This window comes from Dendrobates tinctorius, unplaced genomic scaffold (assembly GCF_039654945.1).
Source record: "Dendrobates tinctorius isolate UK_male_01 unplaced genomic scaffold, ASM3965494v1 ptg000020l, whole genome shotgun sequence".
NCBI lineage: Eukaryota > Metazoa > Chordata > Amphibia > Anura > Dendrobatidae > Dendrobates > Dendrobates tinctorius.
The window spans coordinates 52,367,959-52,385,266 of record NW_027361688.1 but is presented as its reverse complement, the minus strand read 5'-3'; the positions used below and the strand labels follow the sequence as shown (position 1 = coordinate 52,385,266).

At 45.9% G+C, this 17,308-nt stretch overlaps 1 protein-coding gene across 3 annotated transcripts in view; it reads right to left on the bottom strand.

Annotated features, from left to right (window-relative positions):
- FCHSD1 (FCH and double SH3 domains 1) overlaps positions 1 to 17,308 on the bottom strand; it is a 145,768-nt gene that overhangs the window by 56,910 nt on the left and 71,550 nt on the right. For all 3 annotated transcript variants that reach the window (XM_073568039.1, XM_073568040.1, XM_073568041.1), the window contains one exon: positions 11,746 to 11,874. In XM_073568039.1, the coding sequence (XP_073424140.1) occupies positions 11,746 to 11,874 (129 nt within the window). The remainder of the gene's footprint in view (positions 1 to 11,745; positions 11,875 to 17,308) is intronic.

The following is a 17,308-nucleotide window of genomic DNA, read 5'->3' as shown; positions in this document are numbered from 1 at the left end:
CAGTGAAGGAAAAAGCTTCCCGCATCAATCACTCTTGTGGCGCCAGGTACAATTCCTTTAATCCGGACTTCATATCAATTATTAGACTGTAAATGCAAATATAACATTTGTTTAAGGGCCGGAGGCAATGATAATCCTAAAGACACAAAAACATTGGGGTAGACATAACCAAACCGGTTCTACAGCAAAAGGGGAGAAACTAATTGGATTCCCGTTCTCATTGATGTAATATATCAGAATATTTGTAAAGGGGCTAAAAAATGAGAACTGGAATCAGATTAGTGCCCCCCTTTGCTGTACAACCTGTTTGGTTACATATACACACATATATATATATATATATATATATATATATATATATATATATATATACACACACACACACACACATTATATATATATATATACACACACACACACATACATATATATATGTATATATTACACACGCGTGTGTGCAAATATGTGTATGTATGCATGTGTGTGTGTGTATGTATATGTGTGCACATGTATGTGCATATGCATGTATGGGTGTATCCATGTATTATTATTATTATACATTTATATAACGCCATTTATTCCATGGTGCTTTACATGTGAAAAGGGGAAATAGACAAGTATAAAAAACATGTGTAAGCCAAGGGACACACAAGTACATAAGGAGAGGGGACCCTGCCCGCGAGGGCTCACAGTCTACAGGGATGGGTGAGGATACAGTAGGAGAGGGTAGAGCAGGTCGTGCGGTGGGTCAGTAGACCAAGGATCATTGCAGGCTGTAGGCCTGTCGGAATAGGTGGGTCTTCAGGTTCTTCTTGAAGGTTTCCGTTGATGGTGAGAGTCTGATGTGTTGCGGCAGAGAGTTCCAGAGTATGGGGGAAGCACGGAAGAAGTCTTGTATGCGGTTGTGGGAAGAAGAGATAAGGGGGGAGTAGAGGAGGAGATCTTGAGATGATCGAAAGTTGCGTCCGGGTAGGTACCGGTAGACCATGTCACAGATGTATGGAGGAGACAAGTTGTGGATGGCTTTGTATGTCATGGATAGGGTTTTGAACTGGAGCCTCTGGGCAATAGGAAGCCAGTGAAGGGCCTGGCATAGGGGGGAGGCTGGGTAATAGCGGGAAGACAGGTGGATTAGTCGGGCAGCAGAGTGTAGGATGGACTGGAGTGGTGCCAGAGTGATGGAGGGGAGGCCAGAGAGTAGGAGGTTGCAGTAGTCGAGGCGGGAGATAAGGGCGTGCACTAGTGTTTTTGTGGTTTCATGGTTGAGGAATGTACGAATCCGGGAAATATTTTTGAGTTTGAGGCGGCATGAGGAGGCGAGGGCTTGGATATGTGGTTTGAAAGAGAGGGCAGAGTCGAGGATCACCCCAAGGCACCGAGCATGCAGGACTGGGGAAAGCGAGCAGCCATTGACAATGATGGACAGGTCTGGTGGAGGGGTAGAGTGAGATGGGGGAAAGATGATGAATTCTGTTTTATCCATGTTCAGTTTGAGAAAGCGAGCAGAGAAGAAGGCTGAGATAGCAGACAGACATTGTGGGATTTTGGTCAGTAAGGAGGTGAGGTCAGGTCCAGATAGGTAGATCTGCGTGTCATTGGCGTAGAGGTGATACTGCAAACCATGGGACTCTATGAGCTGTCCCAGGCCGTGTGCACATGTATGTATATGCACGTATGTACAGCTCTGGCAAAAATGAAGAGACCACCACATCAAAACCCTTAGTATTGGTGTTTCTAAATGATTATAAACTTGTTTTCTTTGCATTATTTGAGGTCTGAAAGCACTGGGGGTTTTTTTTGTTTTTTTTTTTAATTATTTTTACCATTTTTCTTTGTCAGAAAAAAAAAAAAAAATTTACTGCTTGGAAATTCAGAGACATGATGTCAGAAGTTTATAGCCTAAAAGAGCAATATACATTTTACTCAAAAAAAATCTATAGAGAGAAAAATCAGACAAACTGAACATTTGGAAGTGGTCTTTTAATTTTTGCCAGAGCTGTATGTATGTACATATACAATATATATGTGAATATATATATATGTCCAGAAAAGCACAATACTGGGAACAGCTAAGATCCTGCACAGAACCCTCAAACTCCCAGGCCTCTGGTAGAGGACCCAAGAAAGAGAAAGGACAACAAGGACCACACCCAGTGGGGGGGTGAGAAGGAAGATTTTTTATAATATATATATATATATATATATATATATATATATATATATATATATATATATATATATATGTATTATTGGCAGTGCTGGCTCTTCTCTCTTTTTATTGCAAATTGGTTTTGTGGCTGACCACCACTGTTGCCGTGCACGCTGGGTCATGTTCGCCATCTTTTCTGTGTTTATTGTGATTGATCTACGCTGCTGTGCACACTCACGGCAGCCCCGCCCTGCCCCAGGCTTTATTTTTGCATCCATGTCTGAGCCTGCATTGCCCTTCATCTGTGTTTGCTGGTTGGGCAGTGTGTGGAGGTCAAACCTGAGATGTCTGTGCTCAGACCTGGTTGGCCTTCATCTGCACCTGCTCCATCTGGCTGCACGGGGGTGGTGCAGTCATGCTTCAGGTATGGATTGTATTTGATATGGTCTTGCTTTTAAAACATTTAGGAGGCCGCAATGGCACAGTGAATAAATACAAATGTAGAGTAGGACCCCCATATGAGATTGCCTTGGCGTGGCGGGGTGGCTCAATATATTGATCAATATTTTGCTAAATGTCTCATTTTGAATGCAGTAAGATATGTGCATATGCACTTCATGTTATGCGTTCTGACCACTGGCAGTGCTGGCTCTTCTTTCTTTTTATTATATATATATATATATATATATATATATATATATATATATATATATATATATATATATTTTGCTTTGTAAGATGCACTTTTCCCCCCAAATTTGGGGGGAAAATGGGGGTGCGTCTTGCAAAGCGTGCATGCCTTATCGATACCATGGGTGTAGGCCGCAGGCTGGGATGAAGGGGTGTCCGGTGGTTGCTGGCTGGTGCTGCGGGTGTCTCCGATGCTCAGTGGTGCTGCGTGGGTGTCGGGCGCTGCCCGGGGGCTCTGCCATTTTGCGACAGGCCAAAGCCCCGGCACTTCCACGATTCCATGTGCAGTGGTCTCCAGGAATATGGCTGCCGCCGCCGGAGGGGCGGCGCATGCACAGATGGTGATCGCGGGACCAAGATCTCAAGAGATGAGATTTCAACATTGGAGCCCCCCTCATCCCAGCCTGCGGCTTGCAGCATAACCCCACTCCTGCCTCCTACAGCAGCGAACCCGCTTCACCGCAGCCACCACCCCCGGTAAGCAATAAAATGCAAGGTTTATAAGAAGCACCAACATTTTATTAAAAAATATTTTTTGCTTATTTTTCTCCTCAAAATTTGGGGTGCGTCTTATAATCCGAAAAATACAGTATATCTATCTATACATACATACACACACGTACACACCTATTATGATTGGCTGCTACTTCACCACATTTATTAGATTTGAAAAATGTCTATCAGAGTTTAGGCGTCCAGACCTGCATTCTAGTGAACGGGCACCAACTGTAAGGAAATATGTGGGAAAAGTTTACAAAATGCTATGAAATCTAGCTGCATTTATTATTTATCCAAGGTTCTTTTAACCTTCAGAATCAATCATAAACTTCTACGCCCCCAAACTAATAAATATGACTCTGTAGACCTTTAAACGATAAGATATTTGATCCCATTATGCCCCTAAAGCGATGCTCCAGCAGCAAGAATTTACATTTTGAAGCTGTATAGTATATATGAATCTGGATGTACACTGGTGTGTGCAGAAGCACTTACAGCTCCTCAGCCTCACGCTGTGCTCCAGAGGAGAGTGGCGCTAGGCCGGAAATACAGAGTGAGGCTGAGGAGCTGTAAGTGCTTCCTCACTCCCCAATGTACTTACAGACACATGTATAAAGAACTTCAAAATGCGATTTCTCACTGCTGGAAAATCGCCTAGGGTGGAAATAAAAAGGGATCAACCGGCTTATTATTTTTAAATATAGACATATAAATGATAGAAGTTTCAGACAGGTTCTCTTTAAAGAATAAACTCCCTCCTATAGCACAATCAGATTAGATCTACTTTATATTCATTTTATCAACACATAATGACTCACTGGTGCTTTCCTGTGCGCAGTCATCCCACTGCTTCACAATATGAACATAAATGGAAAAGTAAGACGACTACTCAGACACAAGTGTGTCACCTGATACATTCTCAAGAGGCGAATAATTCCAGAATTTATAGAAATAGCAAAACCGACAGTCTGAAACAAAAAACTGTCCCAGTCTCATTCTGTATCTTTTTTATGGACTTTTTTACATTTTTTTAAGGTAAACCATGGTTGAAAAACATTATTACATTAGGATGTGAGATAACAGCGAGTCAGACAGTGAGTTCCTCTTACAGTTCAGGTTGGTAACACTTATCTAACTTCAACTGAATGGTCTGTTAAGCTGATTTAAGACCAAATCAATGTTAAACTTTCTAGTGTTTGATCTGACCCCAAAGCTGGACTCACAGTCACACTGCTCAGGCAGGATAGGACACATCATGGCAGCCATTCTCTACAAAATAGCTCATAGACATCTGTAAATTAGAGATGGAGCCTGCAGATGGCAAAACAGTGAAATATACAGGACACAAGTCACATGATCACCAGAAATAGTGTCACTCCATGTACATAGATGACAGATTATTGTGAAACGTGATTTTTTACAATGAATAGGATTCTTTGCTGGTGTAGTATTTCATTATCATTAGCTTTATCACCAAGTATGAATGGAAACGATATGGCTTTCATGACATTTTGTTATCAGGCGGCTTTGAAATCCTATTTTCTACAACAGAATATCTAAATGCTGCAGTTAACTGGAACAGAAAACCAAAAAAGAAGAACCACACCTAAGAAGTGCAAAGCCACAGCATAGCTTGCATCATCTAAATAGCCACAATGCAGTACGGAGCTCCTTACAACTGCCTGTATGCTACTGCTCTATGGTGCTGTGTATTGCTGCCTGTGTTCCACTCCTGTGTGCAGTGCTGTGTATTGCTGCCTTTCTCATACTGCAGTGTGCTGTGTATTGTTGCATGTGTCCTACTGCTGTGTGCTGTCCATTGTTGCATGTGTCCTATTGCTGTGTGCTGTCCATTGTTGCATGTGTCCTACTGCTGTGTATTGTTGCATGTGTCCTACTGCTGTGTGCTGTGTATTGTTGCATGTGTCCTACTGCTGTGGGCTGTCCATTGTTGCATGTGTCCTACTGCTGTGGGCTGTCCATTGTTGCATGTGTCCTACTGCTTTGTATTGTTGCATGTGTCCTACTGCTGTGTGCTGTGTATTGTTGCATGCATCCTACTGCTGTGGGCTGTCCATTGTTGCATGTGTCCTACTGCTGTGTGCTGTGTATTGTTGCATGTGTCCTACTGCTGTGGGCTGTCCATTGTTGCATGTGTCCTACTGCTGTGTGCTGTCCATTGTTGCATGTGTCTTACTGCTGTGTATTGTTGCATGTGTCCTACTGCTGTGTGCTGTGTATTGTTGCATGCGTCCTACTGCTGTGGGCTGTCCATTGTTGCATGTGTCCTACTGCTGTGGGCTGTGTATTGTTGCATGTGTCCTACTGCTGTGGGCTGTGTATTGTTGCATGTGTCCTACTGCTGTGGGCTGTGTATTGTTGCATGTGTCCTACTGCTGTGGGCTGTGTATTGTTGCATGTGTCCTACTGCTGTGTATTGTTGCATGTGTCCTACTGCTGTGTATTGTTGCATGTGTCCTACTGCTGTGTATTGTTGCATGTGTCCTACTGCTGTGGGCTGTCCATTGTTGCATGTGTCCTACTGCTGTGTGCCATCCATTGTTGCATGTGTCCTACTGCTGTGTGCTGTCCATTGTTGCATGTGTCCTACTGCTGTGTGCTGTCCATTGTTGCATGTGTCCTACTGCTGTGGGCTGTCCATTGTTGCATGTGTCCTACTGCTGTGGGCTGTCCATTGTTGCATGTGTCCTACTGCTGTGTATTGTTGCATGTGTCCTACTGCTGTGTATTGTTGCATGTGTCCTACTGCTGTGTATTGTTGCATGTGTCCTACTGCTGTGGGCTGTCCATTGTTGCATGTGTCCTATTGCTGTGTGCTGTCCATTGTTGCATGTGTCTTACTGCTGTGTATTGTTGCATGTGTCCTACTGCTGTGTGCTATCCATTGTTGCATGTGTCCTACTGCTGTGTATTGTTGCATGTGTCCTACTGCTGTGTGCTGTGTATTGTTGCATGCGTCCTACTGCTGTGGGCTGTCCATTGTTGCATGTGTCCTACTGCTGTGGGCTGTGTATTGTTGCATGTGTCCTACTGCTGTGGGCTGTGTATTGTTGCATGTGTCCTACTGCTGTGTGCTGTCCATTGTTGCATGTGTCCTACTGCTGTGTGCTATCCATTGTTGCATGTGTCCTACTGCTGTGTGCTGTCCATTGTTGCATGTGTCCTACTGCTGTGGGCTGTCCATTGTTGCATGTGTCCTACTGCTGTGGGCTGTCCATTGTTGCATGTGTCCTACTGCTGTGTGATGTGATTTCCCGCCTGTGTTCTACTGCTTTATAGAAGTCTCAATGCAGTAGACAGATAATTACCAAGTATCATACATAAATTATGTGTCCACCAGAAAGGTCACCTTGAATTACACAATTGAATTACATGAAATGTATAGTACTGTGCAAATGTTTTAGGCAGATGTGACAAAAATGCTGCAAAGTACAAAAGCTTTCAAAAATAGAAATGTTAATAATTCATTTTTATCAATTAAAATGAAAAAGGGAATGAACAAAAGAGAAAACTAAATCAAATCAATAATTGATGTGAGCAAAATAGCATCAAATCTTCTAGGCACAGTTGCACAAAGCCAGGGATTTTGTAGGATTATAGTTAGGTGTATGAATAACCAGTTATATCAAACTGGTGACAATCATATGTAGGTTTTAAGACAGTAAGTAAAACAGAAACAGCTGGGTAGGAGATTTAAAAGTGGGTGAGGAACTGCCAAACTAAGTTACAAACATGACATTATGGAAGACCGTTTCATGTCACAGGTCATACACCATGGCGATTCTAAGCACAGCAACAAGACACCAGGTAGTAATACTACAGTACATCATCAAGGTCTCTTGCAAGCAAAGAATTCAAAGCACATTGGATTTCAAGAAGCACCAAGAAATGGGGAATGTGGAGTATAGTAGAAAAAGTGGTCGGTCAAAGAAACTTAGTGCAGTGGATAAAAGACACGTGATTACTTCCTTTTAAAATCCGAAGATGTCCAGCAGAGCCATCAACTCAAAACTGTCAGTAACCAGTAGGTTGTGTAATTATCCTCTTACCCTACTTACATTTCTGTGAATATTTGTGTCTAACACAAAGGATATGGCTTGACAACATTGTCAAAAATAGTTGGTATCCCTCGTTTAATGACAGAAAAACCCACAATGGTGACAGAAATAACTTGAATCTGACAAAAGTAATAATAAATAAAAAATATATGAAAATGAACAAATGAAAGTCAGACATTGCTTTTCAACCATGCTTTCACAGAATTAAAAAAAAAAATAAACCTCATGAAATCGGCCTGGACAGAAATGATGGTACCCTTGACTTAATATTTTGCTGCACAACCTTTTGAGGCAATCACTGCAATCAAACGATTCCTGTAACTGTCAAGGAGACTTCTGCACCTCTCGACAGGTAGTTTGGCCCACTTCTCAAGAGCAAACTGCTCCAGTTAACTTCCGTTTGAAGGTTGCCTTTTCCAGACGGCATGTTTCAGCTCTTTCCAAATATGCTCAATAGGATTTAGGTCAGGGCTCAAAGAAGGCCACTTCAGAATAGTCCAATGTTTTCCTCTTAACCATTCTTGGGTGTTTTTAGCTGTGTGTTTTGGGTCATTATCCTGTTACAAGACCCATGACCTGCGACTGAGAGCGAGCTTTCTGACACTGGGCAGCACATTTCTCTCTAGAATCCCTTGATAGTCTTGAGATTTCATTGTACCCGGCACAGATTCTAGACACCCAGTGCCAGATGCAGCAAAGCAGTCCCAAAACATAACAGAGCCTCCTCCATGTTTCACAGTAGGGACAGTGTTCTTTTCTTGATATGCTTCATTTTTCTATCTGTGAAAATAGAGCTGATGAGCCTTGCCAAAAAGTTCAATTTTTGTCTCATCTGTCCCATAGGGCATTCTCCAAGAAGCTTTGTGGCTTGTCAACTTGTAGTTTGGCAAATTACAGTCTGGCTTTTTTATGATTTTTTTTCAACAACGGTGTCCTCCTTGGTCGTCTCCCATAAAGTCCACTTTGGCTCATACAACAACGGATGGTGCGATCTGACATGGATGTTTCTTGAGCTTGAAGTTCACCTTTAATCTGTTTAGATGCTTTTCAGAAAAATGGCACGAGGTGTTCTTAACTGGTGAGTCAACATTTGATATATTTGGCTGTAACAGAAGGCAATTTGTTTGTCAAAGGGGTGGAGAGTGGCACAATGAGTGTCTGTAGACAACAGTGAATCATGGTGGGGGTCCTTGCAAGTTTTAACCAGCCAGGCAAGTCTCACAGATGGGGACTGCAACTCTCAGCTGTCAGCAAGGCTGGTTATCAGGAATAGAAGGGTCCCCACACCGTATTTTTTAATAATTTAAAAAATAAAAAAAAAGGCATGGGACCCCTCTCATTTTTGACAACCAGCCTTGCTAAAGCAGACAGCTGGGTGCTGGTATTCTCAGGCTGGTATGGGGCCATGGATACTGCCCTCCCCACCACCAGCCTAAAAATATCAACCTGCAGCCACCTAGAAAAGGCTCATCTTCCCACTTGCCCTGCAGCTGTGGCAAGTGGGGTTCATATTTGTGGGGTTGATGTCACCTTTGTATTGTCAAGTGACATCAAGCCCACGACTTAGTAATGGAGAGCCGTCTACAAGACAGCTATCCATTACTAAGCCTATAGTTGTATGGCAAATAAACACACAGCCAGAATAGTCTTTTAATTGAAATGAAACAAAACACAGTATTCCATTTTTATTTAAAAATAAACACTGTTATACCCACTTAAAGCCTATTCCACTGAATCCCTCGTCTCCTGTACGAAAACAAAAATAAAAAACAACCTGTCCATCGTTCTGTCCCACACCGTAATCCATGTCTGTGGGATAAGCATTATTCATTCAACCTGGACGGTGCCAAGATGCGACCATCCAGGCTGAGAAGCACTGATGAATGAGCTGCTGCGAGCGCAGCCTCAGTGACTTCATCGAGGTTACTGCCAATCACTGAAGCTGTGTTCCCAGCTGGGCTGAACTGCGGTGATGTCGGTGAGATCACCGCTGGGCACAGTGAGAAAGTCTCATGGTGCAGAGCCAGTTCACCGCAGTTCAAATTCACCGCAGTAAAATTCTCCCGGTGAACTCGCCTCTGCACCGTGAAACTTTCCCATGGTGTTAGTGTGGATCTCACCAAGGTCACCGCAGTTCAGCCCTGCTGGGAGCACAGCCTCAGCGACCAGCAGTAACACCTCATTCATCAGTGGTTCTCAGCCTGGATGGTAGCTACAGGACAAGTGGGAAGAGCCGGGCAAAGCACCAGAATTGGCACATCTAATAGATGCACCTTTTCTGAGTGGCTGCGGGCTATTTTTAGGCTGGGGTGTGGGGGAATATCCATGGCCCCTTACCAGCCTGAGAATACAGGCCCCCTGTCGCCTGCTTTAGCAAGGCTGGTTGTCAAAAATTTTAACAACAGCGCTGGGATCCCTCTATTCTTGATAACCAACCTTGCTAATGATGACAGCTGAGGGTTGCAGCACCCAGCTGTGAGGTCTGTCTAGCCGGTTATCAAAAATACAGGCAACCCACAATTTTTCTTTTAATAATTATTTACAGTGCAGGCGCCAGCTGATGAATACTCAGCAGCCGCCACCTGCTCTCGCTGTTATTAGGGGCACCAGGCATCGGCTGTTGGGAGCTGTAGTCCCGTCAGCTGACAGCCGTAACCGGAGGTAAACTTTTTACCTCTGATCACAGCTGCGCACTTACGCTGACAATTGACAATGTGGGAACCGCGGCTCTGACCTGCGGGGATGATTTTACCGCCGATCAGAAGCAGTATTTGCTGCACTGTCATGCACATGACAGCACGACAAACACCTGGTATTCGAGGGGCCGAACCCGAACAGTAACATGGACTTCCTGGTGAAGTCCGTGTTCGGCGTCCATGCCCGAACAGTAGGTGTTCGGTACAAACACTGAAATTTACTGTTTGGATTCGCCCATCTCTAATTACATCACCTACATATATAGGGTTAAGTTGCAGTTGAAATTGAATAGATTTCTGTTGTTATGCCCACACAGAGCCCTGAACTCAACATCATCCGGTCTCAGAAGATCTGGGGTCAGTTCTCCAAGATATACAATACATAGCATGGCTATATATACCACTACTAGAAGAAGAGAACCATATATATAGCGCACTTATTTTTTATTTATTCCATTTAAAATTATCCATAAAATGCCACATTAATATGATCACAACAATTACACCCCCAAAATAGGGGGGCACACCACTGATATAATGTTAATGAAATTAATCAGTAATTATCCATATATAAAGATACAAACCTATAGGCTTATACATAGAACATATAAATTTTACACTTTTTTAATTATAATTCTATGCGGATAAATGGCAATTTATATCATTAAATTCCATACATCATCCCCATATCACTTCATATATTAATCATTTTAGTGCAAAAACTAACGTATAGCCCAATTACAAGGATTGTTTCGCCCCCGGAAGAAGCTAGCGGGCGACACGCGCGTCGGGGCGCAGGGGAGCACCGCCACCGTTTACATCTTATCTGAGGTTAATCCAGTAAGTAATATGCTGGCAATTTGTATATGTTATCTTATGAAGGACCTTATGCATACACAATCCTTGTAATTGGGCTATACGTTAGTTTTTGCACTAGAATGATTAATATATGAAGTGATATGGGGGATGATGTATGGTTTTTAATGAGATGCCTTTGGCACTTTTTATTATATAAATTTCCATTTATCCGCATAGAATTATAATTAAAAAAGTGTAAAATTATATGTTCTATGTATAAGCCTATAGGTTTGTATCTTCATATATGGATAATTACTGATTAATTTCATTAACATTATATCAGTGGTGTGCCCCCCTATTTTTGGGGTATAATTGTTGTGATCATATTAATGTGGCATTTTATGGATAAATTTAAATGGAAGAAATAAAAAATAAGTATTTTATAGATATGGTTCTCTTCTTTTAGCAGTGGTATATATGGCCATGCTATGTATTGTAAATGTATTTGGAAGTGCCATGAGGTGATAATTGGACAACTTTTGACATAACAGTTCTCCAAGATGTCTGAATGCAGTGTACCTAGAAAAATTGATGCTTTGATGCAGTTTTGAAGGCACAAGGTGGTGACACCAAATATTGATTTGATTTAGGTTCTCTTTTGTTTGTTCACTTTATAGTTTATTTTGACCAATTAAGAAAATGCATAAACTTCCATTCTTGAAATCCTTCCACTTTGCAGGATTTTTTTCACACCTGCCTACAAGTTTTGCACAGGATTGTTTCTAAATCAAAGCATAACAAGATATAGAATAAAGACATATTTAACATTACCAACCTTCATGATGTCAGGCAGGTGGGACAGGTAGTAAAGATCAAGATGGGCATTTGCAGCAGTCAGTGCAAAAAGGTATTCGTTCAGAGCCTCCGCCAACTGCTGTGTGCAGTCTGACAACTGTGATGAAAACTAAGGAAAACAAATCAATGCATAAAAAATGACATAAACCTATGATAAATACATGTTAGAGTAGCATAAAAAGGCCAAGATGTGGCATGTGATGGACAACCCAGTTTTATTAGATTAGTCCATAAAAAACCTCAGGAGGTCCTGCTGGGACCCTGACCATCAGCTGCGACCAGTGATTAAGAACCTGACAGCAAGTATTTCATTTCCCTGCAGTGCCACCACTGGACATGGAAATTACAGTAAGTTGTCTCTTCAAGTAATGCATAGATCCACCAGATCCTTGAGGATCCTGTAGAGCAGACCTTGGCAAAGTGCGGCCCGCAGGCCACGTCTGGCCCTCTGGTTGTCTCAGTCCGGCCCTCGGACCGAGACAGCCGTGGGGCTGGAAACCTGAGGTCTGCGGGCTTCACCGTGACCACCCGCTCGCTGTCTCCTGCAGTCAGCATTGGTGGAGGAGGGGCCTCCGGCCACTACCTCCACCAATCAGCGTATGAAACAGCTGACGCAATGACGTCATTTCATCTTGTCAGCTGGGTACCTCCGGAGAGTCAGCACACCGGAGGCAGAGGCAGAAGCAGGGAGCCTGGGAACGGGGCCGAGGTATGTTATTTTTTTCCATGTGTATGAATATGGGGGTGAACATGGGGATTCTATAGGGGTGAACATGGGGATTCTATGGGGATGACATGCAGCACATGGGGAGGCTATGGGAAGGCTGTGTGGGGCTCATGCAGTATATAGAAAAGCCGAATAGGGCTCATGCAATATATGGGGAGGCTGTGTGGGGCCTCATTCAGTATACGAGAGGCTGTGTGGGGCTCACGCCGTATACAGGGAGGCTGTGTGGGGCTCACGCCGTATACAGGGAGGCTGTGTGGGGCTCACGCCGTATACAGGGAGGCTGTGTGGGGCTCACGCCGTATACAGGGAGGCTGTGTGGGGCTCACGCCGTATACAGGGAGGCTGTGTGGGGCTCACGCCGTATACAGGGAGGCTGTGTGGGGCTCACGCCGTATACAGGGAGGCTGTGTGGGGCTCACGCCGTATACAGGGAGGCTGTGTGGGGCTCACGCCGTATACAGGGAGGCTGTGTGGGGCTCACGCCGTATACAGGGAGGCTGTGTGGGGCTCACGCCGTATACAGGGAGGCTGTGTGGGGCTCACGCCGTATACAGGGAGGCTGTGTGGGGCTCACGCCGTATACAGGGAGGCTGTGTGGGGCTCACGCCGTATACAGGGAGGCTGTGTGGGGCTCACGCCGTATACAGGGAGGCTGTGTGGGGCTCACGCCGTATACAGGGAGGCTGTGTGGGGCTCACGCCGTATACAGGGAGGCTGTGTGGGGCTCACGCCGTATACAGGGAGGCTGTGTGGGGCTCACGCCGTATACAGGGAGGCTGTGTGGGGCTCACGCCGTATACAGGGAGGCTGTGTGGGGCTCACGCCGTATACAGGGAGGCTGTGTGGGGCTCACGCCGTATACAGGGAGGCTGTGTGGGGCTCACGCCGTATACAGGGAGGCTGTGTGGGGCTCACGCCGTATACAGGGAGGCTGTGTGGGGCTCACGCCGTATACAGGGAGGCTGTGTGGGGCTCACGCCGTATACAGGGAGGCTGTGTGGGGCTCACGCCGTATACAGGGAGGCTGTGTGGGGCTCACGCCGTATACAGGGAGGCTGTGTGGGGCTCACGCCGTATACAGGGAGGCTGTGTGGGGCTCACGCCGTATACAGGGAGGCTGTGTGGGGCTCACGCCGTATACAGGGAGGCTGTGTGGGGCTCACGCCGTATACAGGGAGGCTGTGTGGGGCTCACGCCGTATACAGGGAGGCTGTGTGGGGCTCACGCCGTATACAGGGAGGCTGTGTGGGGCTCACGCCGTATACAGGGAGGCTGTGTGGGGCTCACGCCGTATACAGGGAGGCTGTGTGGGGCTCACGCCGTATACAGGGAGGCTGTGTGGGGCTCACGCCGTATACAGGGAGGCTGTGTGGGGCTCACGCCGTATACAGGGAGGCTGTGTGGGGCTCACGCCGTATACAGGGAGGCTGTGTGGGGCTCACGCCGTATACAGGGAGGCTGTGTGGGGCTCACGCCGTATACAGGGAGGCTGTGTGGGGCTCACGCCGTATACAGGGAGGCTGTGTGGGGCTCACGCCGTATACAGGGAGGCTGTGTGGGGCTCACGCCGTATACAGGGAGGCTGTGTGGGGCTCACGCCGTATACAGGGAGGCTGTGTGGGGCTCACGCCGTATACAGGGAGGCTGTGTGGGGCTCACGCCGTATACAGGGAGGCTGTGTGGGGCTCACGCCGTATACAGGGAGGCTGTGTGGGGCTCACGCCGTATACAGGGAGGCTGTGTGGGGCTCACGCCGTATACAGGGAGGCTGTGTGGGGCTCACGCCGTATACAGGGAGGCTGTGTGGGGCTCACGCCGTATACAGGGAGGCTGTGTGGGGCTCACGCCGTAAATAGGGAGGCTGTGTGGGGCTCACTCCATATATAGGGAGGCTGTGTGGGGCTCATTCCGTATATAGGGAGGCTCACTCCATATATAGGGAGGCTGTGTGGGGCTCATTCCGTATATAGGGAGGCTCACTCCATATATAGGGAGGCTGTGTGGGGCTCATTCCGTATATAGGGAGGCTGTGTGGGGCTCATTCCGTATACAGGGAGGCTGTGTGGGGCTCACTCCATATATAGGGAGGCTGTGTGGGGCTCACGCCGTATATAGGGAGGCTGTGTGGGGCTCATTCCGTATATAGGGAGGCTGTGTGGGGCTCATGCCATATATAGGGAGGCTGTGTGGGGCTCATGCCGCATATGTAGTAGACTGTGTGAGGCTCATGCCGCATATGTAGTAGACTGTGTGAGGCTCATGCCGCATATAAGGGGCTGTGGGGGGTTTAAATATATATAAGGGGGTGTCAGGATACTTAATTCTGCTCAATATTAAGTGATACAATTAGTATTAATACTTGGTAAAATTAATTTCATGCTATTGGTTTGGCCCTCCACAACAGTCATGGTCTCCCATGTGGCCCCTCGGGAAAATTAATTGCCCACCCCTGCTGTAGAGGGTTCAGGTGAGCTCTGGAAACACCATCCGATCACGCACCTTGCATGAAGACCCAGGTTAAGGCCCCCATACACAGACTAATATTGTCGACTGAACCCACCAATATCGAAGGGTTCAGCCTACAGTAAATTGTGTAAGGGTGCACCAGCCAACTGATGGTTGGGAGAGGTGTCGCTCGCACATGACAAATTCCCGAAATCCCATCACATTTTCCTCCTGGCGATAAGCCGCCGGGGCAACATGTCAGTTGGTTGCTTTCTCATAAAGAACACAGGAGTGCTCAGCCAAATGAACGCTCCTGTGTATGGGAGAGTCAGCTGAGATGGCTGTTGGCCAAATAATTGTTCTAAGCATTGCTCGGCCGTCAGCCATCTAATGGGTATGGCTAGCCTGTCAGTGTGGCTCACCCGAGAGTCATCCCCATTCAGATGCCCGTGTTATATGTACATGTTCTCTCCGTGTTTTCCCCAGATAGAACATGTACCCATTATATTCTATTTGCATCATCGCATCATTTTCTTTTTTTTGGGATAGATTGTCTGCAGAAAAACAAAAAAATGGAGACATGTCTGATTTTCATTTTTGAAATTAAATGATTCTTTCCCTTTTTCTTTACACTGAGAGATTCCCAATAGAGAACTAAGACTAAGTTGGAACGTTCACACGACTCTGGCTCCACTTTAGAAATTCCCCATCTCTAATATTCCATATTTTTTTTTTTTTTTTACTGCAAATTGTGTTGCTTTGAAGTTTTACCTTCTCCACGAAATTGTTAAATTGAAAAAAAAAATAATAATAATAAAAGCCAAAACTTCTGTTAAAAGACAGAAAAATTTGGCTTTACTAGATAATTGGGAAAAGAAGAAAAAGCCATCCCATCACAGTTACCTAGTCCCTCCGAAGCTACATCAAGAGTGCGGCGTGCACCTGAAACGAGTTGATGTTTTCATCTACGGACTAATCATGTATGCGAAGATGCTTTGATCACATACAAATAAAACTGAAGACTTTGTACCATTGAGTTGGATTCCTCCTACTACGTTCCATTTACTACATACAGCCAAATCAGATCTCATGCTTTGCACTGACGAGGAGCAACACCCCGAAACATGTGTCTGCAAACTGAGATTCTGGTTTGGCTTTTATCTTACCTTGTTACAGGGTCGATATTGACCTCTAGGATTGCTACTTGTAATATGTGGCGCTAAAGTTTGAACCCTCTTCCTCTCTGAAGAGGAAATTTGCACACTAGATAATGTCTAAGGCTAGTTTCACACTAGCGTTCTTGGGCGCAGCGCACGGCCGCGACTAAGCCCCGGCCGCGCCCCCTCCGGTCATTTCCTCCTCTGATCGCATGAGGCTGCATACGATCAGCGTATCCTATATTTAGCGTTGGATACGCTGATCGTGCGCTGGTCTGATTTTGCTGGCGCTGCGCCCAGAGCACAAAAATGCAACACAGCACGTTTTTGTGCCAAAAGGGCGCAGCGCCAGCAAATTCAGACCAGCGCACGATCAGCGTATCCAACGATAAATATAGGATACGCTGATCGCATGCAGCCTCATGAGATTAGAGGAGGAACTGACCGGAGGGGGCACGGCCGGGGGTGGGGCTTAGCAGCGGCCGTGTGCTGCGCCCAAGAACGCTAGTGTGAAACTAGCCTTAGGCTAGTTTCACACTAGCATATGGAGGAGCTGCGGACTTCCTCCGTGATGCTCCGTCCCCTGCCACGTCTCATCCGTTCAGCTCCTCCTAAGTCGGCATGCAGCCTGCATACCCTATCTTTAGCATTGGGCACCAGGCCATGCCGATGTATGCTTATGCATGCGTCGTTTTGACGGTGCGGCGACTGCAACAAAATCCAGCACGTTGTGTTCGGTGCTGGTCGCCGCACCGTCAAAACGACGCATGCGGAGTCATCAACCTGCACACCCAATGCTAAAGATAGGGTACGCAGGCCGCATGCAGACATTGGCGGAGCTGAACGGAGGAGGTGCGGTAGGGGGCAGAGCTTCACGGAGGAAGTCCGCATCCCTCAGCTCCTCCATACGCTAGTGTGAAAATAGCCTAACGCAGCTTTGCACATCATTCACTGTACATGAAATTGGACTGGGGCAAAAAAAAAAAGCTTAATAGGGTCAGTAAAGTGGCTCAGTGGTTAGCACTGTAGCAGTGCCGCACTGGGGTGATGGGTTCATATCCCACAAAGGACAACATCTGCAAGGAGTTTGTTCTCCCCCTCTTTACATGGGTTTCCTCCAGGTTCTCCGGTTTTCTCCCACACTCTAAAGGCATACTGATCAAGAATTAAGATTGTGAGCCCCAATGGGGACAGTGATAATGTCTGTAAAG